Genomic DNA, 26,838 nt, shown 5'->3' on the forward strand with positions numbered 1-26,838 from the left:
CATAAACATATAATAAAGAGAGAAGGGTTGAAGAGAAGGGTTATTGTGCCATTATTTTAACCCATTCTGACCTGAGATCAGATTCATACGAGGTTTCCACTGGACACACACTGGTCTGATCAACCCATTCTGACCTGAGATCAGATTAAAAAAATGTCAGTCGTTCTTCGATTTTTCAAAAAATAGCAGACCTACAAGCTCGTATCGCGACACTCGGTGGCGTGATATGAGCTTGTAGATCTGCTATTTTTCAATAGCTAAAGCATAACATGATGCCAACACCAAAATGGGTGCCCGGTCAGAAGGGAAACATTTATTTGTACAGTGATTAAAACAAAATAAAAGGAAACATTATAGTAATTATGAAATGGTAATTACAAGAAGAGAATGCCTTTTTGTTGTTGTTGACAGTCCTATTTCCTATAGATTGATTGCTCTTTTCATTTCCCCCTCTGTCAGGGAACCACCAACCAGACCTGCATATCCTGGGATGAGAGTGACAGGTAAGGGACCTGCTCTTTCAGTCATTCCGCATATGGAACTATTTATCCATCCGTCCGTCATCCACTCCATCCATGCAACCTGGAAGGACGTGCGTACATCCAAAGCAGCTCATATACCCACACGGTTCGGGGAGCCGTCTCCCACTGTGTATTGGCCGGTTGGCTCGTCCGTCCGCCATTTTTAATCATGACAAAGTGACTGTGACACTCCCCTGTGAGAGAGTGCTGAGTGTGTCAGACAGCTCCGCCGCTCCTGTCTGGGCCGGCACTAACCCTACACCGAGGCACTGCGCCGACACTGACGCGGCGTGTGGAAAATTAAAAGTGTCGCTCACAGCTTTCCACGTCCTCACGCTGGGCCGCGCCGACACACCGGGCGGAGGGTGTAGTTTGAGGATCCGCCGACGAGAGACGGACGGGGGGAAAGAAGAAAGAGGGCAGAGCTGTGTGAGCAGAGGGAATTGGAGAGATTAGGAGGGGAGGGGATAGAGAGCGATGGAGGGAGGGAGGGAGGAGAGAGAGAGAGAGAGAGAGAGAGAGAGAGAGAGAGAGGAAGGGAGGGAGGGATGCTGGGTTAGAATGAGTGGCAAAGAGAACCAAGAGAGAGAGTCAGAGAGAGGGGGGGGTGGGGAGTCAGAATTGTAGACCTAGTTCAGCCACTGCTCATTTGATCCTTGCTCTTAAGTGCCCAATTTGTTTTTAAATCAAAAAGTAGAGTGAGTGTGCATGTGTATTTGAGTGTGAAAGAGAGAGAGAGAGAGGGGGGGGGGGGGGGGGGGGGTTGGGGAGGACATTTTGCGCCCACAGCCTTATTGCAATGCAGGATATTTGCATTTAGATGAGTATGTACACTTGTGTTACAGAGATGAGGAGCAGAACATTCCTTGCCTCGGTCTGAGGATTAAAAAAGAAGTTTGGTTTGGTAAATACAGAACTGGAGAAAGAATGAGAGAGAGAGAGAGAGAGAGAGAGAGAGAGAGAGAGAGAGAGAGAGAGAGAGAGAGAGAGAGAGAGAGAGAGAGAGAGAGAGAGAGATAGAGAGAATCGGAAGAGGAGCATTGCGCAGTTATGCTATTAGGATACACCTAATAGCATACACCTAATAGCATACACCTAATAGCATAACAACAGACAGACAGACAGACAGACAGACAGACAGACAGACAGACAGACAGACAGACAGACAGACAGACAGACAGACAGACAGACAGGATACTGTAGACGGAGAAGGGAGAAAGTCGGTATACTGTATATGAGAGAGACAGAAAAGTAGTAAGCACAAAAAAAATTATATTCCCCTGGCAACGTGTGTGAGTGGGAGACACCACAGCTGTTCTAAGCTAAATTAAAATCCATCTTGGACAAGCGGCTATGATTAATGAGTTAATATTTGGGTGAGAAATTGGAGTCTGAGGAGGCGTCCTTGTCACTGAGATAAGAGCTGTGAGGCGGGCATCCGGGATGGTGCCCGGGCCTTCACTGGCTTCAATCTTGCAAAATCAATAACAAGCAATGGGTGTCAGCCTCTCTCTCCCACTCTCTCGTTCTGTCTCTCTCCCCCAATTCTTCCCCTCTCTTTCTCTCTTTTGCTCTCTCTCTCTCTCTCAACCTCCCTCCCTTCCTCTCTCTCGCTCAATTTCTCCAAAATTACACAGCCATTATCATTTGTGCTCTGTTAATCCATTCTGAACGGGCACCCATTTTGGTGTCATTGGTAGACTTGTAGGTCTGCTATTTTTGAAAAATCGAAGAACGACTGACATTTTTTTAGAATCTGATCTCAGGTCAGAATGGGTTAATCAGACCCAGTGTGTGTCCAGTGGAAACCTCGTATGAATCTGATCTCAGGTCAGAATGGGTTAATCTCGTAACTGTGATGTAAAATCATTATCAGTCCACAGTGGTCCTGTACAAGTATAGAAAGTCTCTCCCTGCATGCTTCTCCAGTTTGGCCTTTTTTTCTTTGACTGACAGTTAATTTAGTCTCTCATTCATAATCATTTGACGTTTTATTTTTACCATGAGGCCAACAGAGAGTTGAAAATGTATTTTGTCAGGAGCTTGGGTGGAGCAGTGGTAAATGTCCCTGCATGCCCACCAACCACGGAGGTTGTGCAGCAGAGCAGTGACAACACAGACGTGTGTGAGGAGGAATCAATTGGCATGATGACATAACATCGGTTAAAAATACATTTAGAAAAAAAACCTACAAGCTCGTAGTGCGCCACTCGGTGGCGCGCTATGAGCTTGTAGATCTGCTATTTTTCAATAGCTAAAGTATAACATAATGCTTAGTTAAAACACCAAAAGGGGTTCCCGCCAAGAATGGGTTGGCAGCAGTGCAGCAGTATCAGTGTGCAGCAGCAAGTAAGCAAGCAGATTGAGCCGTGCAAACTTCCAGTTTAAATAGCCAGTATGAAAACGGAATGAGTGTGTGTGATTGGATGAAGTGAATCATGTGAATGAGATCGTGATGCTGAGGCGGCCCAATTATCGGACTGCAGCAACTGCACTGAGTTTCCTGACTGAACTTGCTCTGCGCATGTCTGTGACAGGTGTGATGCTCATTTTTGTACTTTTACTCAAGTACATTTCGAATTCTGGACTTTTACAGTTGTAACAGAGTATTTCTATATTGCTGCTGGCAGCTATTGCTGGCAGGTTCAGTGTGCTAACTTTGCCAGAAAAGATAGATTGTAGCTTAGAATCCCACAATTATAGCCTGGATTCCAGCCTGATTCGCTATGCTCCGTGAATTTGTTTTGTCACTTCGCTACTCAGTCTGGCCAGCCTCCTGTTTGACTCGTAAACATCACGTTGTTGCTGATTGGATGTTCCAACAAATCAGAGAAGGGTTAGGGTCTTCACTCTTCAGCCAGTGCCACTCTGTTCATGCTTAATTTTCTCACTGTTTGAGAGAGTAAAAACCTACGGTAAAACGTAAACGTTAACACTAGTTTGATTCAGTAGTCCACTATGTCAGATTCAGTAGTACAAAACAAGGCCGGCTGTGTGGGGTGAGTTTAGTGAATGACAAGGGAAATAGCAGTAGCTGCGCACTGATACTGTATATGTCAAACAGTTTTTGTCCCAACCCGCACAACAGACCAATCAGCAGCCTTGTGTCGATTTCTTTGTTTTGGTTTGTCCTGCCTACCTTGGAGATCCAGAGTCTTTCCAGACTGATAGCGAAGTGGCAAAACAAATTGAAGGACCGCATCGAATCGGGGCAGGAGGTTACCACGATTATGTCATTTGTAGAAAGTCTTATCTTATAACGAGCATTATTAATGGGAACCAATTATATGAAGCTAGGGTGGCAAATGCCAGTGGGTCTTGTGCTGTATCCCTGTTACTTCATGCATATAAACCTACTCAGTGCCTGTGTGCTGGCAGACCGGTTTTCATTCATGTGGGCTGTCCTTGGCAGACCATCTTCTCCCACGCAGGGCTGTTGGATTGCCAACCAAATGATCCAATTAGACGGTGGGGCAAGTCCGTCTGTGGGCCTCTGTGCATGGCTGGGACAGAGGCCTAATCGTGTCATCCATAGAGAGAGCCTATGCTGCTGAGTTGTAATATATTGGATTTCTGTTAGCAGTGATGTGCTAATGTCAGCACTGAGCCTCATCCTGGGGCTAAAACACAACTCAGTCCCCCAGTCTCTCTCTGTCTCTCTCTCTCTCTCTCTCATTCCTTGTACCTTTTTTTGGCTTTCGGCGCTTATACCATTCACACTCGTTCACGCTTTGCCTCTGTAAACCTGTTGAGAGTTTCTGTGGGGCCTGGATTAGGCGGGGATAGTTCTATCATGGGTAAATGGCACGGGTGGCCCAGCCCAGCGGTTGGCCCTGCGGCCGCACCACAAGAACCGACCCCGGTTTTGTGCCGACAGGGGCCTTTCAGTGTGGAGATCAGGGATCAGTGGAGATCTTGCACCACCCCTTATCCCTAAACCTATTTGCCATTTATTACTATTTTAAAACATTTTAAAATAGTTAAACTAGCCAATCTACATCAACACGTTGTGAGCTTGTAGATCAGCTATTTGAACTATTTTTTAAAGTTTCAAATTAGTAAAACATGGCAAATAAGTTTAGGGATAAAGGGTAAGAGGTGGCGCAAGATATTGCTGACCTGTTACCTGTGTTAAGATGGCTTAAAACCTGAAGAGATATATATTTGTTTCCAGTCGCTTCAATTACTTCACTTTGGTCGCACAGGTCAGCAGCGCTGTTTTTTCTTAAAATAAAAATAAAAGTCTCTTCGCTCGAGCTAACTCTCTCTTCCCCCTCCCTCGAGTGGTGGATTATATTATTAATTTTTGATATATTATTGAGATAACAGATATAAAAAGTACACAGTAATTTAAAGCTGCTATAAGCAATACTGTATATCTTTCAGTATTATAATGACCTTTTTTGTTTTCTGACAGCCAGCAATGACAAAGCTTGACTCAAAATGTTTTGGGAGCGTTTTACTCATTGCTGGCTGGCTTGACATAGTATTGCTTATAGCTACTTTAACTTTGGGAGTGTAACCAAATGGACCTGCTCGTACCATTGTGTACCTCGAAATATCTACAGCCGAGCTAGAAAACACCAAAGACGGCTCGGTTCAATATATTTAACATAATTCCTGCTACTATATAGCCTCGGTCCCAGGCTTACTTATCTGCGAAAAGAAAAGCCTGGTCACAACGTAAGGCAGAGAAGCTATCGGCGGAGGTATCCTCCGGAACATCCGTCATCTGTATTTCCCCCGGATACGATATTTTCCCCACCAATCACAACACTTGTTTCATTCGCGGAGAATGTAAACTGATTTGTAAAGCATCAACGTCATTTCCTTTGGCGATACTTCCGCTAAAATCCCACAACTTCCGATGATAGTCTTTTCAGCGTAGGTCTTTCCCAGGGTGGCTACTATATCATTTATGAGCCTCAAAATTAGTTCCACGCTGATTGGCTGTCAGGACGTGATGTGTGGAGTTGGTGGGAAGTTGGATTTTCCCAGCCCAGTTCGCCTCCTTCGCAGACATCTCGTCTTTGCATTGACTTTGTATGTAATTGTGCCGCTCGAACTATCCAGGTTTGAATTTAGCTTTATGGAGGGTTTCCTCTGGTTCGGCTCCAGTTTCCTCCCACACCAAAATAAGACAATTCATCTCAAGCTTGATTTCTGCTCGCCTCAGAATGGGCTTCAGATGCAGCAATGCTTTCGGAAAAAGTCACTTTCCGACTCACAGTGTATGAACTCTGAAGCCCCCCCCCCCCCCCCCCCCCCCCACACACACACACACACACACAACTTTGGTTAATGGCCATAGCTGCCGAGACTACTACCAAAACCTCATGTCGTGAGGACATATCAATGACTCAGGAGCACTTCAAAAGTAAAGTATGCAATTATGCATGTTTATCTCTAGTATAATTGTGCATACGTATGTTGCAGGGTTTCAGACGCACTGCAGAAGTACAGTATAATGAGGCTTTTAGGGTCATACCAGGGCCTTTGACCAAAGCACCGGTCCCTGGGCGCAGAGCTGCTTAATGGTTATATGGATCAAATTGGTCACATTTCCCAGTGGGGGTCAGTAAAGTTTATCTTTGTGATAGTTATTGATTTAACCCTGTCCTTTAACAGTCAGTGGAGAAGTGGAGTGGGGGTGATGAACTTGGCCATGGAGCCAGGTAAAGATATTCTTGTTAATGTATGGATTTTGCTGCTTTTCTTGGAACACTGAGCCACCTGCAGAAATGTTTCTCTCATTGGTTCCTGTGTGAACTTTAGAGGTCGGTGAACAGGTAATTGTTTAGCAGAAAGTGGTGTGATTAACAGTCCAAAGCTAAGACCTGTTAAAGTGCTACCCAACTTGATCTGGAGCTAATTGTCTCTGCTTTCTGCATCAACTTGTCTGATTGTTCAATATGCATGTTAAATGTATTTGTCTTGGGGCATAGCATATCAGAGTAAACATAATTATAAAGATTTAGACCTGGCAATGGGGTAAATAGCATTACATCTATCAACACTTACTATTTATTTGGTTCCATTTGTACACTCAGAGTTGAATTAAGTTCAAAGAGAGAAACAGTGTGATCCTGTTGTTATACTTCTTGAACTGCATGCTTGTCCGTGGACTACATGGAATTAGCTGTTGCTTAGAGAATTCATTATCTGCCTAAATTGAATGAGATCGACTGTGATGCATATAACAAACATGATGTGCCAGCAGTCAGGGTCACATCTGAAATGAAACAGTTATGCCTGATTTATCCTATTTAGACCTGAGGCCAATTTAAAAAAAACGCTTTAATGTTTGTGTTAGGGACGAGATGACGTAAATTCTCCCCTTCATTGTCAATGGCGTTTTTAAAACAAACATTGAACTAAAAACAAACATTAAACCTATATATAGGAGGGCCCCTCAACATTCACATGCACTGATATGAAGTGAGGGGCGCTCTTGTCATCATACATCACAATCTGTGCTCATACACAAACACACAAACCTGTGCAACAGTGCAGCTAGTTTATGGACTTTCAATCATGTGTTTAGAGCACTTTTAACAAAAATCGAATGGCAGTCAAGTCTATGGACTTTTAATGTTTGTTTAGGATGAGTTGGTCGGTGCTATAGCTTGCCACAATTGGTGTGTGAATGTGTGACGTGAGGACGCACCCCTCACTTCACACAAGTGTGTTTTTTTTTAACAGACACAATGTTTTGAATGATTTATATTTTGGTTTTACATAAATCTTCTCTTCTGGGGGTCCCTGTAACAAAACATTTTCAGATGGGGGTCCACGGCCAAATATATGGGGGTCCTTAAAAAATATAATAGTATAAATGAGGCTTTAGCATGAATATTATGAAGGGCCTCAGGAATCAGGCTAACTGTAGCCCTACTGTAAGTCGTTGTTATGTAGCAAGAAGTTTGTGAGTAAAAAAGTGCAGAATTAAGTGTCAGTGAGAATAATGGTGATAATGACAGTGGATTGTTTGGGAAATGACAATGACGGTGATGTCTGAATTAAATAAATGAGAGAGCTTACAATGCAGAGTGCCACAGTAAATCTCCACAATACAGGGAGGGAGTGTCTGTGATGTCAACGCCGAAAGGACTTTTACGTCAAAGCAAAGTGGTTTGACACACACACACACACACACACACACACACACACACACACACACACACACACACACACACACACACAGTACAGTAGCCTATATGCATGGCTGCAGTGCAGAGGCATGGCTGAATTAAACGTTGGCACATTGTTTTGCCTTTTATTTAGTTTGTACAAGGATTAAATCGAATCAATAGATTTCTCATTGTCTTTCAAAAACACGCAGGCTGCTGATTGACGTTTCAAGTGCTTGCTATTGTCAGTGGATGACAAATTAATCTGGATTCCCGAGGAACAAGACAATCCAAAACAAAGCAATGCTCAATCACAGCTTTCTGTAGAGAATGGATTTTTCCTTTTTTTGCTTGGCGTTATCTATTAATATAATCTAGTTAATTAGTTATTAAATGCATAAATTAACTGCATTTTGTTAGTTTTTTCTTTGCTTTAGCAAAGTCATAAAAGGTCAGTCAGTCCACCATCCAGTGCAAAGCTATTTTTGGTACTTAAGTTCAGTTCACTGACTTGCTTATGTTTAACAAAATAATACTTTTATTATTAATAACAGCTGCAATAAATTAACTTCATGAAAAATATGTATGTACTCGTTATTATTGTTTTTTTGTTGATATTTTAATTGTGTTTAATATAGTTTGGGGGTGTTTCACTTTCATTGGTGCTATATTTCCACCCCATTGCAATAATAACCTGGCCAAGCAGAAACCTGTGTGCCGCACGCCGCCACATCAGCGACCGTTCGTTGCGTTGCGTTCATCACATGAATGTTCACTGCGTTTTCTGCGCGTTTGCTTTCGCTTAGGAGATGTATCTAAAGTGTGGATTAGAGGGTTAAATAGCTTGCTGGTGGAGAATATACGTGTAGCGTGTGGGGATAGCATTTGAATCGCTTTTTTGCCGGGGTTGTTCTCATTCATTCACCGCAGCATCGTCTCGATCTCTCTCTCTCTCTCTCTTCTCTTCTGCAGCTCCTCGCTGCTCGGGTCCTGGTCTGCCAGGGGCTGCAGAGCCGTGCTTGTCGACACATTGAGAACCAAATGCGTGTGTGACAGACTGTCCACCTTCGCCATTTTAGCACGGCTAAATCCCGACATGGTAAGTCCCAACAACCTACGCTTTTTTTGCTTTTCTATTCATTGCTAAAAAGGCATCCGCAACGGGTGGCATTGTGTGAGTTTGTCAGTTATGTATCTGCCGGTGTTTTGTGGAAAAGGGCGTCATTGTCGTTACATATCAACAGATCCCTTGCGCGCTCCCTCCCTCTCGCTTCCCCCTCACTCTCTCTCTCGCTCTCTCCCCCCTCTCTCTCTCTCTGCTTCACTCGACATGCCAAAAGGCAATGTTCTCTAAATAAAAGGACTTTGACATGATCTGTCCACCTGGACCGTGCAAGGAGGAGAATATAGGTTAGCGCTTATTTTATTTATTCAAAAAGGAAAGAAATGCTGTTTGCAAACCTGTGTACATTTCCAACCCCCAATGCACAGGATGTTTACTGGCAAAAAATGTATTGATTTGCATACATTACATGGTGAACCGGGATGCTGCTGTTGTTGTGAGGAGCATTTGAAGATTTCTTTTTAGATGATGATCTCTAACACTCCGCCATGCCTGCATTCCCCTGTATATAACATTAACAATTGATGTCCACATTTGCATATCTTAACACATTTGACAATCAAATCATGTGGTTCCTTCACATGTCTCCATGGTTACCGGGCCATATGGAGAGAGAGAGAGAGAGTGTGCCGCATGACAATCAAATAAATGTGCAGAGCGTTCTAATACAAAAAATTGAGGGCTGTGAAACACAATTCCATCACAATCTGATACATTGACTGCAGATGGACATATGCTGGATGGCGAGGGGGTGTTGGCTGAAGCAAATGTTTGCACTGCAGAATCTCACAGTGAAACATACGTGTGTCCCAGTTTCTTTGGGGAAAAGGGCAGTGTCTTTGTGTGTGGAATTTTCATTCAGCGCGATTAGTTATTATTAGACTGGAAACTGCCTCTGAAGCAGTTTATTCACTAGTTGCCCTGGTAACAGAATGGGCACCAGAGGCTGTCTTAAAGCTATATAACTTGGGAGGATGTGATGCTCTTTGTGGCGGTGCATGGTGGCTAGCTGACTGCTGCACGTCCTTAAAAGGAGAGAGGCAGACACAGGCAGCACATTAGGGTCAAATGCCTTGAGTTATAAAATAAATAAATCCTCATGGCTGTGTAACAAACATGGAAAACCAGAGGATATAGAATGAAGGGTTGATGGTTAAAGGGACTAAAGATGGGGCTGGATAGCGGTGCTGCCAGGCATTGAAACGTATACCGTAGTAGTGTCATTTTTGCAAGCGTTGTTGTCAGTGCTGCGGCTAGCTATAGCATCAAACACTGATGGTGTGGAACCAGGAGAGAAAGCGAGAGGTGTGATAGGTGTGTAGGCCTTACAGTACGTGGGCAGAGGTGCTCTGCATGGCTGTGTGCTACAGTGGCAGCAGTAGCAAGAAAGCGGTATAGCATGCATGCTTGCTAACTAGCTTCTTCCTCCACCATGTGATGGCTGCTGCCTCTCCTTGGAAGCGAGCCTGCAACCTCCTCCCAGTCACCCTGACTGTACCTGGACAGGTGACAGGCCGTTCAGCCTGGGGGCTTCCCATGCCCTAAGGCCGAAGGGAAGCAAAATGGTGTCAATTTGAGTCAGCCTCTCTGCCCCAAAAGAGGAAAAGGGTGGGTGTTTAGTCTACTCCTGGCTCCAGCTTCATCCTGTTATCCCTGCCCCCTCTTTATGCTGATGGTTTTGACTGAGACACCCATGGTTACCATGCAAATTATTCCTGCTGCAACACATAGCAGCTCCTAAATGGCCCAGCCCCTCTGTCTGCAACTAGCCTCCTACAGCCCCAGCATGATAACTACCCCAGCCTCTCTCTCTCTCTCTCTCTCTCTCTCTCTCTCTCTCTCTCTCTCTCTCTCTCTCTTTCTCTCTCTCTCTCTCTCTCTCTTTCCCCTCTCCCCATCTTCCACTTCTGTCTGCCGCCCCATACCCTCTCCTCATAATTCCACTGCACTTCATCCATACACCGTAGGCCTCTCTCTCTCTCTCTCTCTCTCTCTCTCTCTCTCTCTCTCTCTCTCTATCTCTCTCTCCCCCCTCTGTTCAATCCGTCATTCAGTCTCTTCCTGCCATCTCTCCTGTCCATTTTGCTGTACCATGCTCAGCTGCAGGCTTTAGAAGGAAAGGCAGGGAAAAAATACACTGCAGTGAAAGCCAGAGTCCTGAACCTGAACCCAGTGTGCTGCCTTTCCATGGCTTGTTGTGGGGGGGGGGGAGGATGAATGCTTGTGATTGTATTTGTTGCTTGCTGCCTGTGTAGTTCTGTGTAGTTGTGTGTTTGGTCTTGAATGTGTGCTATCAGGGGAAAGTGGGTTCTGTAGCACCTGCAGACCTTCCTTTGGCCAATTAGCCCACTTCCTTGGGAGTGAGAAATAGGTCAAAACGGAGGCATGCATGCATGGCCAAAGGGCAGGCAGCGCTCCTTGTGCTGTTTAGAACATCACAAGCATGTCAGCATCCTGGAACGTCCGCGCCACGTTATCGGATTACTTCGTGTCGCTGAAACTCCCGGAAGTCTAGTTGAAACATTTTAGAGATGGACTTTGACCACTGCTTCCTCATAAATAGAGAGAGTGCCTCTCTCGCCTGCAGTGACGGTGGTTGGATTCATGTGTTTTGATCAGTGTGTTTTGGAGGGTTAGGTCTCTCGCAAGACCCACCGGAACCAGCCCCGCCATTGGTTGAGAGGAGGCAGTAAAAGTTTGCCGGTCTCAGCGGACTCTTTTCCGTTCCACTGCACTCGTAACCCCCCCCCCCCTTTCCTTTTAGAGGAGGAACTCACTGCAGTGCAGATTAATCAGGGGGATTTAATTAACTTGGCCCCGGAACGCACATCAAACCTGGAGACAAGACAGGCTATAAACTCAGCCAATTATCTCCTGCCTGAGGGTGGGGTGGAGAGATTCCCTCATGTCCATGTCCCCTGTCCTCACCTTGTCTCACTGCCCTGTCCTCATCACCCGACCTCCCCGCTGGAAGCTCCCACACATAATCACTTCAGCACCTTCGATAAAACAAAATTTACAGCCACGCACGCCATAGTTTAATTTGGGACAATATTGCCCCAATTAGGTTTCCATCAGGTTAATCTTCTCTCCAGCCCCACGTCTAGTCTAGACTAGACAATACTCTGGAGCAGGCTGCCTGCTAATAGCAATCCTCCGATTAACAGCGATGGTTAAACAGAGGTTTAGTGATGCCGTGCGGTGCTGCAGGCTCAAGGAGAGGAAGCCACATTTAACTTCCAAGTCCAGTCTCAGACTGAATAGAAGCAAAGCGGACCAGCTTATGTCAGGGAAACAGCTTTTAACATTACAGTCTGCAACAGGAATGAGCCAAGATGGCCGTACTGTACAGTACAGTAGCTGCCAATGAGCTAGCAAACCGTTATTCAGTCATTGACTGCACGTGTGCACGCACACATGCACGCACACACGCACTTACGGCCGCACGCACGCACACACACACACAACAAGCACGCACACACACACACATCAATCACGCACGCACGCACGCACGCAGACACACACTCACACAGACAGGCGTACAGCTCAACACACCATGCTGTTGGAGGGTCAGCCTGATACTGCAGCCTTTGCTGCAACTGCCGCTGCCATGTTACAGCGTTGCCATGGCAACCAACACAATGGCTGCGCTAGCATGGAGATGGTATTTAGTCATCAACGTTTCAGACTAGAGGAGTAAGGCGTGCTTCAACACAGAACCATATCTCATCTGAATGCTCGTCACTTTAGCTTGGAGCTCACGGTAGTAGATGGCGTATACGCGCGCTCGTGTGTGTGTGTGTGTGTACGTGTGTGCACGTGGCACGTGCAAGCATATTGTTGGTTGAAAGCTGTTCTGGAGTGCTGGCTATGAGGCTGAGTGTGTCTGTGCTGAATCACCTTGGAGTCACCTTGCTCTCCAGCTGAGACCCGAACCGCAGCCTGCCAGACTCTTTCTAGCCCCGGCTATCAAACGCCTCGCTGGGTGTGTGCGGGCGTTTGCGTGTGCACGCAGCCGCGCACGCATGTGTTTGTGTGCGTGCTTGCAGGCATCTTACTAATGTTTGCCACTCCCCTGGTACATGTACTGTATACGAAAACGCCCGGTCTTGCATTTGATTCTGAGTTCTGTTCTTTTCTCTTTTTGTGGCCATTTGCCTTGCAGAACATGGATAAGACACAGCTGCCGTCCGTGACGCTGATCGTGGGGTGTGGGGTGTCCTCCCTCACGTTGCTGCTGCTCATCATCATCTACGTGTCAGTCTGGAGGTGAGACATGAGACGCTGCAGGACTGAACCACATCAACCCATCCCTGTTCTATAGGCATATCATAATTAATGGAGAAAACTCTTCAAAAATAGCAGTTCCACAAACTTGTGAGTTTGTAGTTCAGCTATTTTCAGCGAGAAAGAAGAAGAGAAGAGAGCCACCTCCTAAGTATGGGCTGCTCGAGGACCCTGGTCAGCAGACATATATTGGGTTTAAGTGTTTAATATGGCTTTGATAGCAGAGGCCTGTCCACCGTGAAATGTTCAGTTAATGTTCCGTGATCTTCACTTCACCCCTCTGTGTGTTTCTCTCTTTTCTTCACACCTCAGGTACATTCGCTCCGAGCGCTCGGTCATCCTCATCAACTTCTGCCTCTCCATCATCTCATCCAATGCCCTTATCCTCATTGGCCAGACACAGACCAGGAATAAGGTAAGAGACAACCGCCTCAAAGCTGCAAGAACTTTACAAATAGTATAGAATATGGCTGGAGTAGGCGCAGATTCACTGTAGACTGTGAGGCCCGGGCTTTATCTGAGTGAAGCAGTGCCTTCCTTAAGCCAAGATGTTTGTGTATTTGATATAAGTAGGCTATCGCCCCGCGACTCAATGCCGACAGACCGACATACATGTACATCCTGCCTGCATGTTGCCTCCGACGGCTGTCCGGTGGATGTCTTGAGTCTTTTGCGTCAATGTGTATTCTGAGAGGTTATCTGTCCATCTCCCCATTCACACACACAAACCCGCTTTGCGACATCATGACACACAGGCTCCTTTTCCACCATAGACTGTAAAAAATATGGACAAAGCGTTCCACGGGTCTAACATGAACGTAAAATGAAGCCTGTAATAATATGGTTGTAAGTCGCCATCTTTCTAGATCCGTTTTGGACCAGCTGGCCATTGGCTGGCTCCGTTTTGGACCAGCTGGCCATTGGCTGCCCAGACAACGAGGCGGGACTTCCCCCCTTCTTCTCCGTTGGTTTTTATTTTGACTCGAGTGGGAGGGGAATCCCGATCATAGACTGTAACGGTAGCCACGCCCCTCAGAACATACGCGATGTTTTTTTTTCTTTATGGTCATTTTTTTAATTAATGGGACCATAATTTTCCAAAAAGAATATTATTATGACTATGATTAGAAATGAGACTTTAAACTAGTGACTGGAAGAAGAAAGTATTCATGACCATGTTTATTAAGGTAATACAGTCTAGGTGAAGTTGGGCCAAAATACATGGGCCTCTATGGAGCTATGGGGCTTTTTGGGTCCAGTCCAGCGCCACAACAGGCCATTATATGAACTACCGATTTCAAATGAGGCTTCACGAAATATCTGGCTGACTGCCCCCCTGTTTTCCACCAAAATAACTTTGATTCTAGAACTGGTTTCCGTTCTAGATTTTTCTGAACCTTGGTGCTTTCACGGAACCGGTGGCCATGTTTTGGTTCCAGTTCAGAACCAAATTTACGGGTTCTGAACCAATTCATTTTCAGTGGAAACACTCTGAACTGGTTCAATATTAGACGGACAAAAAGAAGGAACCGGTTCAACCCCAGTGGAAAAGGAGCCACACACTATAAACAGCACAACAACAAGGTCCTAAAACAACACACCAATACCGCTGCTGGGAAAAAAACAGCTCTGCACCCACAGTCCCCCATTGGGGGAGAAAGAAGAGGCACCCGTTGCTGCTTCATAATTCCATGGATCTGACAATTCTGGCATGAAATAACTTTTAAATGATCCATCCATGTGATTTGTATGGGATTGTGATCGCTGAAACTCGAATCGATAACATCAAAAAGAGAATAGCCTAGATCAGAATGAACTCCCCGCAATAATCGAGTAGCCGCTACTGTACAGCTGTCCAGCAAACATCTTTCCAAACCAGCCGCACTAACCATTCTCTAACATCCTGCTGTGTGGAGGGACTTTTCTCTGCAAACTAATACAGAAATCGCCTGAGAATGAGATCAGCTTGACTGGTCGCTTGAACTTGATACTTTTCAGAACTAGACACTATTTGAAATACAATGACATTATCAGGTGTTTAAACCTTTATTAGCCTCTTATTGTTGTTTTGTCTTGTTGCCTGTTATGTTGATTGATCTTGCAATATAAGTCGTATCAAAGTAGGGTGACAAAGGACCGAATCTAAGCTAAAAGTGTAAAAAAAAGTTAACATAAATAAATATGTAGACTAATATTTCAGGTTAATTATTTCAAGAAGTTATTCAACTCTCCAAATGTCTTTCAATCGCACATCATTTGTGGCATGTGCAGGCTTTGCACTGCCTGACCACCCCCGGGCCTACCATGACATTTCCAGGCCTTCCCCACAAAGGTGTCCTGGCTCCGCCGCTGCTTGAGAGTATCATTTGAAACAACGGATAAAGGAAGCGGCGACGCTTGGCATCACTTCATCAATCAGTGATGTTACAAAAGTCACGATAGGTGCTATAACCACCAGTATGAATAAAAGAATGTCCGTCGTATCAATTGCGACATTCTTTGGCCAGAAACAAGTGTGTTCCAAGTGCCTGCAAATAGTGCTTGCTCCCTCTGTCTGTCTCTCTCTCGCCCTCCCACGCACACAGGCATGCACACGCACGCAATTGCGTAATTTGCACATATTTGTTTTCAGGGTCTAATGTGAGTGAAAACACTGATCTATTTTTAGGGGAAAATATGAGTGAAATCCTTGCCCTGAAGAGCTCTGAAAATGATGACAAAAGTTTGGTTATTAGGCTAGACTACATCCCTTGGGCTGTTGTGGCCTGCAATAGGCTTATTAATCGTTACGCCATAGCCTGAGGGACAGTTGCTCTGTGATTGGCTGGTTCGTTGTTACGCCAAACGGCTGAACAATTTGGAGACATTCATGTGTAGAGGCTCTCTGTGTGAACTTCTGTTGGGCGATTTTTTGCTCTTTCTGTACGCCACCATTGTACAATGAAGTATAATTCAAGCCAAGGCTAAGGGGTTAATCAGATTTAGCATTTTTCTTTTTGACTTTTTCATGTCGATTCGTTGATATCTATCTATAAATGCACCAAGTCTGTGTGTGCGTGTAATCCACGTAACTCGACAACCGTTTGCCCCACCGTTTGCCCCAACCGTGTGTCAAAATCGACACACACGTTCCACACCCCCACGGTTGACCAGGATGTGGAGCTGGCCTGTTCTGACTTCACATCACTGTCACATATTCGGGCATTCCTGACACAGAACTCCAAATAGGGATAGAGGGACACAGAGAGACAGATACAGAAATCTCCATATATGGGCATAAAAGCAGAGCGCGCAAGTAATATTTTCTCCCGGTCCATATGCACCGTCCCAGCCAACCCGCCACTTTTGATGCGTATGCAAATAAAACAGCAAAATTGTGCCTGATTTGCTGGGACCAGATTACATAATTGACCATATGTTTTACGTCATCATTGAGAGCTAGTCATACACATATATATGTAATTTGTAAAATAAAATAGCAAATTGTGCCTGATTTGCTGGGACCAGAGTACATGGTGTGTATATGTATGACTAGCTTTCAATGATGATGTAAGACATGGTCATGTATGTAATCTGGTCCCAGCAAATCAGGCACAATTTTGCTGTTTTATTTGCACACGCATCAAAAGTGGCGGGTTGGTTGGGACGGGTTTTTGCGCAAAGTAACCACAGTATACCGCTAATCAACTTACAAATTACATATATATGTATATGTATGACTAGCTCTCAATGATGACGTAAGATATATGGTCATGTATGTAATATATCTGTGCCTGATTTGCTGGGACCAGATTACATACATGACCATATGTCTTACGTCATCATTGAGAGCTAGTCATACATATATAATACACACCATGGACCCTGGTCCCAGCAAATCAGGCACAATTTGCTATTTTATTTGCATACGCATCAAAAGTGGCGGGTTGGCTGGGACGGTTTTTAGATCATGTATATTTTAACAAATGTGAAAGTATTATTACAGAAATTGAAGTTAGAGACACCTATTACTCTGATCATGATTTAGTATTAATATCACTATATTCCAAGATGAAATACATTTAAAACAATTGACAATTTAGAATAAATAATAGAATAATTATACTGTATAACATATTTTAATTCAGTTTATATACCTTTTTTTCCATCACATATCAATGATTTATTTTTCTTTAAAAAACTAAAAAGGGATCCAGAATATATCTAAATCGATAAAACTATTTCTTATATAGATAGAAACTTGAACCATACCCATTCTGGGCGGGAACCCCTATTGGTATCTTACCCCCTCAGGCCGGGAACCCATATTTGGGTTCTGTACAGTATGTACAGTATTCAAAAATGTAAAACTTTTGATGCTGCTATATAAATATTTGAAGTTTTTCAGAAACCTTAGGTCAGGATTTAGAGGCGTTTTTAGAATCGGCCTTAGGCCTAAATGGGTTAATAATACTAGGTGTTTATATGCATAAAGTAGGTAGGTAGCAAATAGTTACACCTAATAATTAGACATTTCAAACGTTCCTTCACAGAGATACTGAGATTTGACAGTTTACAGTGGTCGAAAGTACTTGCGCGCTCTGCTTGCACACTAGTTGGCCATTTATGGCCTACTAGTGTGCAACAAGCAAGTATGCACTCGACAGAGTGCAGTTCTAGTTGGTTATATAAGCATATCGTTTATTATATATTTCCGAGCACTAACATGCTATATTTGTGTGTGTGTGTGTGTGTGTGTGTGTGTGTGTGTTTCCAGGTGTTATGTACGCTGGTCGCTGCATTTCTTCATTTCTTCTTCCTGTCGTCCTTCTGCTGGGTCCTGACGGAGGCCTGGCAGTCCTACATGGCGGTGACAGGCCGCCTCAGGAACCGCATCATACGCAAGCGCTTCCTGTGCCTCGGCTGGGGTGGGCATACACTTTTTATTTTGCTTTCATTTGCTCTACGTCGGGTCGAAACCGGGTCATTCCAGGAAAATGTCAAAAAGAAAATGTTGTTCCAACGGATCCAATGTAATTATCAGTTATCAGTCACAAGCTCTTGTTAACCACATGAACCATAGCATCCCTGTTCTGGGCATGTCATAATAGGCGAACATTCGACAGTAGTAGCCGATTTACAAGTACTTGTAAGGTGGGTGCCAAGTATACAGACCCCTGGGGGACCTGGGTCAAAATGTATATACAGTAGGGTTTAAAGTATGGTATGGTTTAGTTTTATATTTCACAGACTTCACCACTTTGAACCTGCCGTCCCTATTTTGGACATTGTTGTTATAAACCACAAACGCTATTTCCGTTACTTTCATACAACAAAGTATAAAATATGGATATACAGGTTTTCTGCCTGACTTCAATGCTATCTCTCTCTCTCTCTCTCTGCGCTGTATGTAAAATCTGTCATTGTTTTTCTTCACTTTTTACAGTCGAGCAATGACCAATATACCTTTTATTATTCATTCCTAGGACTACCTGCCCTGGTGGTGGCAATTTCAGTGGGCTTCACTAAGGCTAAGGGATACGGAACGCCCAACTAGTGAGTGCAACTGCCTTCTACAGCCTTAGACTCATTACCATCTGCAGTACTTCCAATACAGTATGTCTCGATAGATCTGCAATGTAGTATGCTTTGTCTTCCCAAATTGCTAAGGTAAGGTTATTGTATACTGCACGTGTGGCATGGCTGTAATTAAAACCTTTTTCTTCGTCTCCTCATTCTGTCTTTCACCCCAATGCATCTCATCTCATCTATCTTTTACCATTCTTTCATTTCATTTCTTTACTTCCATCACCTTCTGTCTTCTTTACAATCCCCCCAACCCTCGTCTCTTCACCCAACACTTCATCTCCTCTCTTTGCTCCCCTTATTCTCTGGGATCCCTGTCTCACTCTTCCTCCTCCTCCTCTCTCAGCTGCTGGCTGTCTCTGGAAGGAGGTCTTCTCTATGCGTTTGTGGGACCTGCCGCTGCTGTCGTCCTGGTACTTCCTCTCTCTGGCTCCGTGTCCCAACAGAAGCCTTTTATCCCCAAAATCTTTCAAAGAAAACAAGCAAACCAAAAAGCACGCTTGCTTCTGAAGTCTCTGTGCTAAGCCCAATCCTGAGTCTATAGCAGAAGCAATTAGCTCTCATTTTACCAGTGTATTCTTTTTTTTTTCTTTTTATATATTTTCTCGATAATCCATTTTTCCATCCATGACATTCAGGGGTCATTCTCTGAAATTAGCCAAGAAAGGCTTGCTCTAATGCTCTTGCCACCTCATTTTGTAAACTGGGTAAATACCCTTCTTGGAATGATGCATCCATGGACGCAGAAAGAAATCAAATCATCCGGGTCACACGGTTCTTTATGCATGTTAGCAGCGTGACATTGTGGCTAGGGTTTATACGATATTATACATTAGGTTTCATACAGTATACAGCATTAACCACTTAAACCATATATACTTAGTTTACTAGTGCCCCCCATTATGTCGATTCCTGGCCCCATCCCTCCCTTATTCCTCCTTGCCGAAAATAGCCGCACTACAGGCTTGCGACACGTTGTGAGCTTGTAGCTCTGCTATTGTCCTCTATTATGACATGCCCAGAAAACGGAGGCTAGGGTTCATGTGGTTAACTTTTATGGAGGCTATATTATAAGTACCTAACAAGTGAAAATGTAACATACTGCTGTAACTTCAAGTTCTTAGCGCTTATGGTTTATGCATGAACTTCACGGCACATTTACTCCATATATTCCATAAGTAGTCCGTGCATTAGAGCAATGCATCACACATTTGATGCCATCGTTTTCCTATCCCTGACTCCGCTGACTGCCTGATGTTTCTTTCATTGACATCTTGAATAGTAGCTCCAAAGCGGTCGGGCCTCTACCAAAAATATTTTGCATGCATCATTTGCGTGACTCATTTGTGCGTGCATGCGATGGTTATCATTTTAGCTGCACCTGTCGTCATAGACTTAGAGTAGTGCTTTATGTGCTTCTCTTTCTGTAAGAAAAACACAAAAGAAATGGTTGTTATGCTGTTGTTTTAATCGTGTGTCTTCTCTTCTCTTTTGGCAGGTCAACATGGTTATTGGGATTCTCGTTTTTAACAAACTGGTGTCCAAAGACGGCATTACTGATATGAAACTGAAGGAGAGGGCGGGGTATGAATTATGACACACATTCATCTCACTTATTGACCTATAACCAGTCAGGAGGGTTAAGCAAGTTGGGGGGTGGGAGCAGTGCTATGATTGGCTAAATATTGTCAGTTAGGGAACCAGAGATTGGAAATTGGTTCTAGATGAAATGTTCATTGTTAAGAACCAGCAGAGATAAAGAACTGAAGATAAAGAGGGGACCAGTTAGGAATAGTAAATGTGACTTAATAAAATGACATAATGAGATAAGAGAAACGTTCTGGAATGGAATTGGAAATGTGGCTGCGTAAAAAGATACTTCAGATAAGAGAAAGTTTTAGGAAACAAAATGTGTCTTATAATTATCAATGATTGCTGGGTGGTCACATCATACAGTAGCAGTAAATAAATAAATAAAATGGGAGAAAGAAAGATTTGACGAATATGATTTTCTGGTTATGGGTCTCGCTCAGAACAAGCAAGATGACTGCTCATCCCATCGCTTTCCTTTAGTGTCATACTGTACGTGATGCTTTCCTTTAGTGTCATACTGTACGTGATGCTTTTGCACATTCCTCCAGCTGCTCTTTGTTTGCAGGTCTTTGCTATTGATGTAAACATCTATAAATCCATCCCTGTCTTTTGATCCTGTTTGGTTGTTTTCCCCGCAAAGGGAAGCAGGGCAGAAAAGCACTCAGGAGGCTCATTATGATTTATTCATGTCACCAGTCACAGTGCCAGTACCGTGGCCTTTTTTTTCTCTCAATGTCAATCTGATTCCGCTGAATTATAAAGTAGGCCTCGCAGATGCTTGCAATGGCCAGTTTGTGTAGTATTTGAGAAGTTACTTAGAACTTCTGTTGCTGGATGCTGGCGTTTATGGCAGTAGCGGTCAGCAGCGCAGCAGATTCCCTCTCGCGACTCGCCACACAAACCACACAACAAAAACAACAATAGAACACAAGGACGGTAGGACCCTGCTCCCCTTTGCCTGCAGGCTGCTCCGTCTCCATTAGCATTGTCAGTACATCCAAATGTTATGTTCTCTCTCTCTCTCTCTCTCTCTCTCTCTGTGAACAATGTTTTCCTTCAATTGTCTCTCTGTTCAACTGTGTTCAACGTTTCTTCTTTTCCTTTCCTTTTTCCCTTTTTTGCTGTCTGAAACATCAAGTTTGAGTTTGCACCGAAATCCCCTCTCTCTCACTCAGGGCTCTCCAATCAGGAATGCCTCAGTCACAGAGGCCCCCTCCCATGTCGCCAGTGATTGGGTAAAAAAAGAATACCTGCCCATCCCACCTTCCTCTTAATGTATGGCTTCCAGCCCTGCCCATCACCAAACCTGCTGAATCTGCTCCTCTAGCAAGCACCTGATTGGCTTACTAGTACTTCCTTGCCATTTACCTTGCTCTGTAACTTGCAATTTGGCCTAACCCCTGTTAGTTGAATATACACTATTCAAACACAATTATAGCATTTTCTGATGACTGGTCAGCTTTTAGAGTTGATCTGCTGTACATGTTTCTGTCATCTCTAATCATAGCTGAATAGTGTAGATACAGTAGAATGTAGTGTAGAGTAGTTTAACTCTATTTAACAACATTTATTAATGCCTATCCTTTTGAGCGCATGTGTGTTCGAATGTTTGCGTGAAAGTTTGTCAGTGTGCGTTGATATGTGTGTGTATTAGGGCTGCAACTATATTGATTATTTTGTTAGCAATTGTGTTCTATCTTTATCTTTTTGATTAATTGAATAATCATTGTTTTTGTATTGTATTTTTGTAAGTCAACGAATCTACGTAAAAAAAATCCACTTACGTATGTAGGCCTAAGTGCTATATTTGATACGTTGTTGTACAGTGGTGTTCAAGCTCACAATTCAAGCTCATTCAAGCTTGTAGATCTGCTATTTTCGTGATTTTGGAAAAGTAAAGTAAAACATTTATTCAAATCAATGCATTTTAATAATTAAATTAGTTTGTTAACTGTAGCACTCCTAGTAGTGTGTATTGTCTGCTGATTTGGGTAAGTTGTTTGGCAGTGAGGGCTGTTGTTGGCAGTAGGTGATGTATCTCTGGAGTCACTGACCATGATCTGACCGTGATCTCAGAGCATCTCTCCCAGCCTTACTCGGATAACAGATGGATCTGTAGTGTCGTGAGGGCCCACAGCCACAGCAATGTGGTTCTCTCTCTCTCTCTCTCTCTCTGTCTCTCTATCATATTCTCTCCTCTGTTTCTAGCTGTCTGTCTGCTCTGTCTCTCTTTGTATCTCTCTCTCTCTCTCTCTCTCTCTCTGTTCTCTCTCTCTCTCTCTCTCTCTCTCTCTGTCTCTGTCTCTGTCTCCCTCTCTCTCTCTCTCTCTCTCTCTCTATCATATTCTCTCCTCTGTTTCTAGCTGTCTGTCTGCTCTGTCTCTCTTTGTATCTCTCTCTCTCTCTCTCTCTGTCTGTCTCTCTCTCTCTCTCTCTCTCTCTCTATCTCTCTCTCTCTCTCTCTCTCTCTCTCTCTCTCTCTCTCTCTCTCTATCATATTCTCTCCTCTGTTTCTAGCTGTCTGTCTGCTCTGTCTCTCTCTCTCTCTCTCTCTCTCTCTCTCTCTCTCTCTCTCTCTCTCTCTCTCTCTCTCTCTGGTGGATGGAGAACAGTGACAGGAGCAATGGCGCACACCCCACCCCCGCCGGGCAAATTCAAATGCAACATGTTTAATAAACCTAATTAATGTGTGCAGCATCTCTAATTAAGCACATGGCAACATCTGTACTGGGGACGGGACCACTCACACCTGTGAGAGAGGGTGCTGACGGCCCCCTTTTTTAACCCCTGAAATTAGAGTGTAATTGACTAGGAAAATTGAAACGGACATTGAGGCATAATTCAGTCCAGCGTGCTGTGGTATTGCCAACTGCTGTGCAATGCACGGTTTTGTATATTTGGTAGCCAGGATCGAACCAGATCAACACAATCTTGTGTTGTGTCTATTTTTCTTTTATACATTTTTCTGTTTAATGTAACTATTTTGTCCCCCCCCCTTGCCTCTCGATGGTGTGAAAATGGTGGGAAAATGGTGTTGTACTTCAAGAAAATACTGATGGCTTTTTAATATCACTGCCTACGGCACACATTTTGTCGTCGTATTGCCCTTTTACGTGAAATTGAATTCCTGCTATTGCGTGATTTTTAATCCTGGCATCCAGGGGCTACAGAATCGATTCGACATTAATTGTTGTTTAGAAGGAGGCCATTTTGTAACGCATATCCCAGTTTGCTGTTGCCCCATTTCTTTTGGATTTTTTCAGTGGTATATATATATATATATATATTACACCCCACTGTGATGGTGCAGAAACAAAGCAGCTGTAGTTGGAGCCCATGATGCATTGGATTCTTGGAAGGACTGAAGCAAGGAAGTCTCCCAAGGAAGCAAGAGCAAAACACACAACAGTATTGTAGTGTTCTCTGGAAAACACAAAGCACACAGGAGGAAGGAAGCTGTGCCTGTATGGAGGATGCACCCTTCAGTGAACACGGAAACAGTCCATTTTAATTGCTTAACTATGATATAATGTACGGGGACGTACTGTAATTGACTGCTCGGAGCCATTTTGTGCAGTTGTGTGTATGAGTGTGCGTGCGTGTGTGTGGAAGCTATAATTGTGTCAATGTTGTTTGGTAAGCCTTAGTGTTATAGCTCATTAATGCTCATGTCAAGTAATCAGTCAGGTTAGCGGTGCGTAGACGGAAATAACCAGGGGTGAAACGTATCACCGGCATTTACAGCATGCTGTGTTCTAGAACAAACAAACCATCGGAATATCAAAGTTCAACAGATGCATTAGGCAGTTCAAATTGGGCATTATTCAGATTACGTCTTTGTTGCATACCAGAGCAGATTGAGCAGGCGAGGAAGAGAATTGGTGTCTGTGAAAATGTGTCACAGTATTTTGGTGACATGCAGCCCCAGTGCTTGCAAAAAATAAATCAAATAAAAAATACTCATTTGGGATGGGAGTTAAACATAAGGTGACATAGTAACCAATATTGCTGTGTCTTGACTCACCCAACCCCCCCCCCCCCCCCCCCCCCCCCCCCACAAACACACACACACACACACACACCCCCTTCAGACATGCACGAACATCCACAGACGTGCAGGCATACGTCTGATTTATACTTTCTTGCACACCGCTGTACACAACAGCCCAATCTACAGTACAAGCTCACAGCGTGTCACAGGACAGCATGAGCTTGTAGATTGTTTTCTGTGCGATGTGCAACCAAGTATAACTCATGCAATACAGTACAGTCATATGCGGCCCCCTCCCCCTCCCTTCCTCCCTACCCGAGCCCTGAGCGAGAGAGAGAGAGAGAGATAGTGAGAGAGAGCGCTGTTACTCATTGTTTGCGTGTGTGCGTACTGTATTGCGCATCTGTGCGAGCTTGTGTGTGTGCCGGTGCATTTGTATCTTGTTTGTGTATGTTACAGCGTGTTAATTTGACTTTGCAGTCAGATGACAGTGCCCCTGTACAATATGACGCTCAAATGTGCCAAGTGCGGAGTTATCTCGTCGGCTGACGTTTCCACCACAGCTACCAGTAACGCCATGTTAGTCCCGCTAATTATTTACCTTAACTCTGCCTTACCTCTCTGATCTGTTCTTCTCACCTTCCTTCCTCTGCTTCCTTTCCTTCCTTCCTACCTTCTTCTTTCCTTCCTTCCTCACTCAGTTTTTTTCTTTCCTTTAGCCTCTCCTGCCATTCCTTCCTCTCCCTTGTCCCCCCTCCCCTCCCCCCTCTGAGGGTCTCAGAATTATAAGAGGATAAGAAAACATATGCTGCTGAGATTGAAATTATGTGTGTGCATGTGTTTGTATGCAGTACACAGGCAGACTGTGTGTGTGTGTCTTGCGTGGTAAATGAGAACATTTGTGCTGTTAAAGCTTCCATCCGTAGGTTTTATGTCCTCTCCCGATGGAGAGAGATACCTAATTGTAACACCCAGTATTCGAACCCAGGGCTCCCGCACAGGAGCTGAAATATCTACCGGAATATTGCGTGTATGAGCTTCTCACACTGGTGCTAACCGGCACCAGGGTCTAAAATTCTCAGTGGAAGAGTAGGGAGACCACCTCCAAGTCTCCAACCACTACAAATGTGCTAGTTATAGTATATTGCAGTAGATTTCAACCCTTTTCATATCAAGACCCATTATTTATTCGGCATTTGATTCACGGACCACCATTTGATGAGATTTAGCCTCTCGGAACCTAGACTTGGAATATTTTGTTCTCGTTTGATAATATTTTGTCCACAATCCCATGCTGTATTGATGTGGTACCATAGGACTGATAACAGGCAAAAGTTGATCAAAATATAAAATCTCTTAATTGTGTAGACTTGTAAATTAAGTAATGTTTAATAAAAATGTAGCTCTTGAGAGCATGAAATGAAACCAAATGGACTGAGTTAAATCAGGTATACATGTATGTATCTACATGTATAAGGGTCCATTTGGTTTCCAAGTCTATACATCATTTAGCTGGGGACCACCTGGAACCCCCTCAATACCACTGGTGGTCCAGGGCCCGCTGGATCACAATGAAAACAAAATGTTCATGGTTTTAAAGGAAAAATAAATGTATTCTTTCATTAATTTATTTTGGGGCCCACTTGCAGTGCTCTACTCACAAATGGGTGACTGGTTGAACCTTGAAATAACGTTTTGTTCTTAAAACAAATTCCTGGATTGCAGCTACTGTATAACTGACGATAATGCTAGAATGCTAGAAGAGTAACAGTCAGTGGCAGTGAGCTTTGTGATGTCCTCGGGACATGGATACAGTTACACTGCAATCTGCACAGCGTTCACACAGAGGAAGAATCCACATGCTCTCTGGGTAATTCACTTGTCGGGTTGTATCACTTAGTGTGTGAATGTGCGCGCGTGCGTGCGTGTGCGTGTGTGTGTATGTGTGTGTGTGTGTGTGTGTGCGTGCGTGCGTGCATGTGTTTAGCGGACCTAGAGTGGTTAACATTTTGATGATGACATTTCCGAGGAGTGCATACATAGCAGACCATAGCAGTAGAAGCTCCAGCATAATTTCCAGCCCAAAAGTGAATGCAGCAGAAATGTCCTTTTTTAACATCTGAACAAAAGTTCAATTATCTATCATCCAGATCGGTGTCTGTACTTTTATTTTATTATTTAATAGACTACACTTTAAAGCAAACAATGAAACCTATATTGCGGAATGGGATATTTGGACCAGGGGATAATCTCTCTGTCCTTCTACATGTATCCTCTCTTCTGTTTATCTCTGCCTTTGTTGTTGTTTTGTTTTTAGTTTTGCTTCATTTTACTTTGTTTCTCCTCACCACTCACCCCCTGCTCTCCCTCTTCTCTCCTGTGGCACTCGTTCCATTATGGTTTGACTTTGCCATCTTAAACATACATGCATGTCATATATGTGAATTATGGACATATATTTCAAGCCATTATGGATGTATGTTTCTGTTTGGTGATGTTAGCGTACAGTAGTTTGAGAGTTTGCCCTTTCAAATTGAGCCATTGTATTTCATGCATGCGTGTAGAGTTGTAGACTTAACTTCTAACTTTGTAGTGGAATGGTCGTGAGTCTAGTTTCAGGCGTTTTTT

The 26,838-nt window shown here is 43.9% G+C and overlaps 1 protein-coding gene across 1 annotated transcript in view; it reads left to right on the forward strand.

Annotated features, from left to right (window-relative positions):
- Window positions 1–26,838, forward strand: part of adgrb1a (adhesion G protein-coupled receptor B1a) — a gene marked incomplete at its 5' end in the record, with an annotated part of 84,815 nt that overhangs the window by 50,820 nt on the left and 7,157 nt on the right. Inside the window, 9 exons of the mRNA XM_083762177.1 lie at window positions 460–503; window positions 8,624–8,750; window positions 12,940–13,043; window positions 13,374–13,476; window positions 17,818–17,968; window positions 18,527–18,596; window positions 18,973–19,039; window positions 20,125–20,210; window positions 24,691–24,789. Of these exons, the coding sequence (XP_083618303.1) occupies window positions 460–503; window positions 8,624–8,750; window positions 12,940–13,043; window positions 13,374–13,476; window positions 17,818–17,968; window positions 18,527–18,596; window positions 18,973–19,039; window positions 20,125–20,210; window positions 24,691–24,789 (851 nt within the window). The remainder of the gene's footprint in view (window positions 1–459; window positions 504–8,623; window positions 8,751–12,939; window positions 13,044–13,373; window positions 13,477–17,817; window positions 17,969–18,526; window positions 18,597–18,972; window positions 19,040–20,124; window positions 20,211–24,690; window positions 24,790–26,838) is intronic.

This window comes from Protomyctophum parallelum (genome assembly GCF_964188405.1).
Source record: "Protomyctophum parallelum genome assembly, chromosome: 3".
NCBI classification, from domain to species: domain Eukaryota; kingdom Metazoa; phylum Chordata; class Actinopteri; order Myctophiformes; family Myctophidae; genus Protomyctophum; species Protomyctophum parallelum.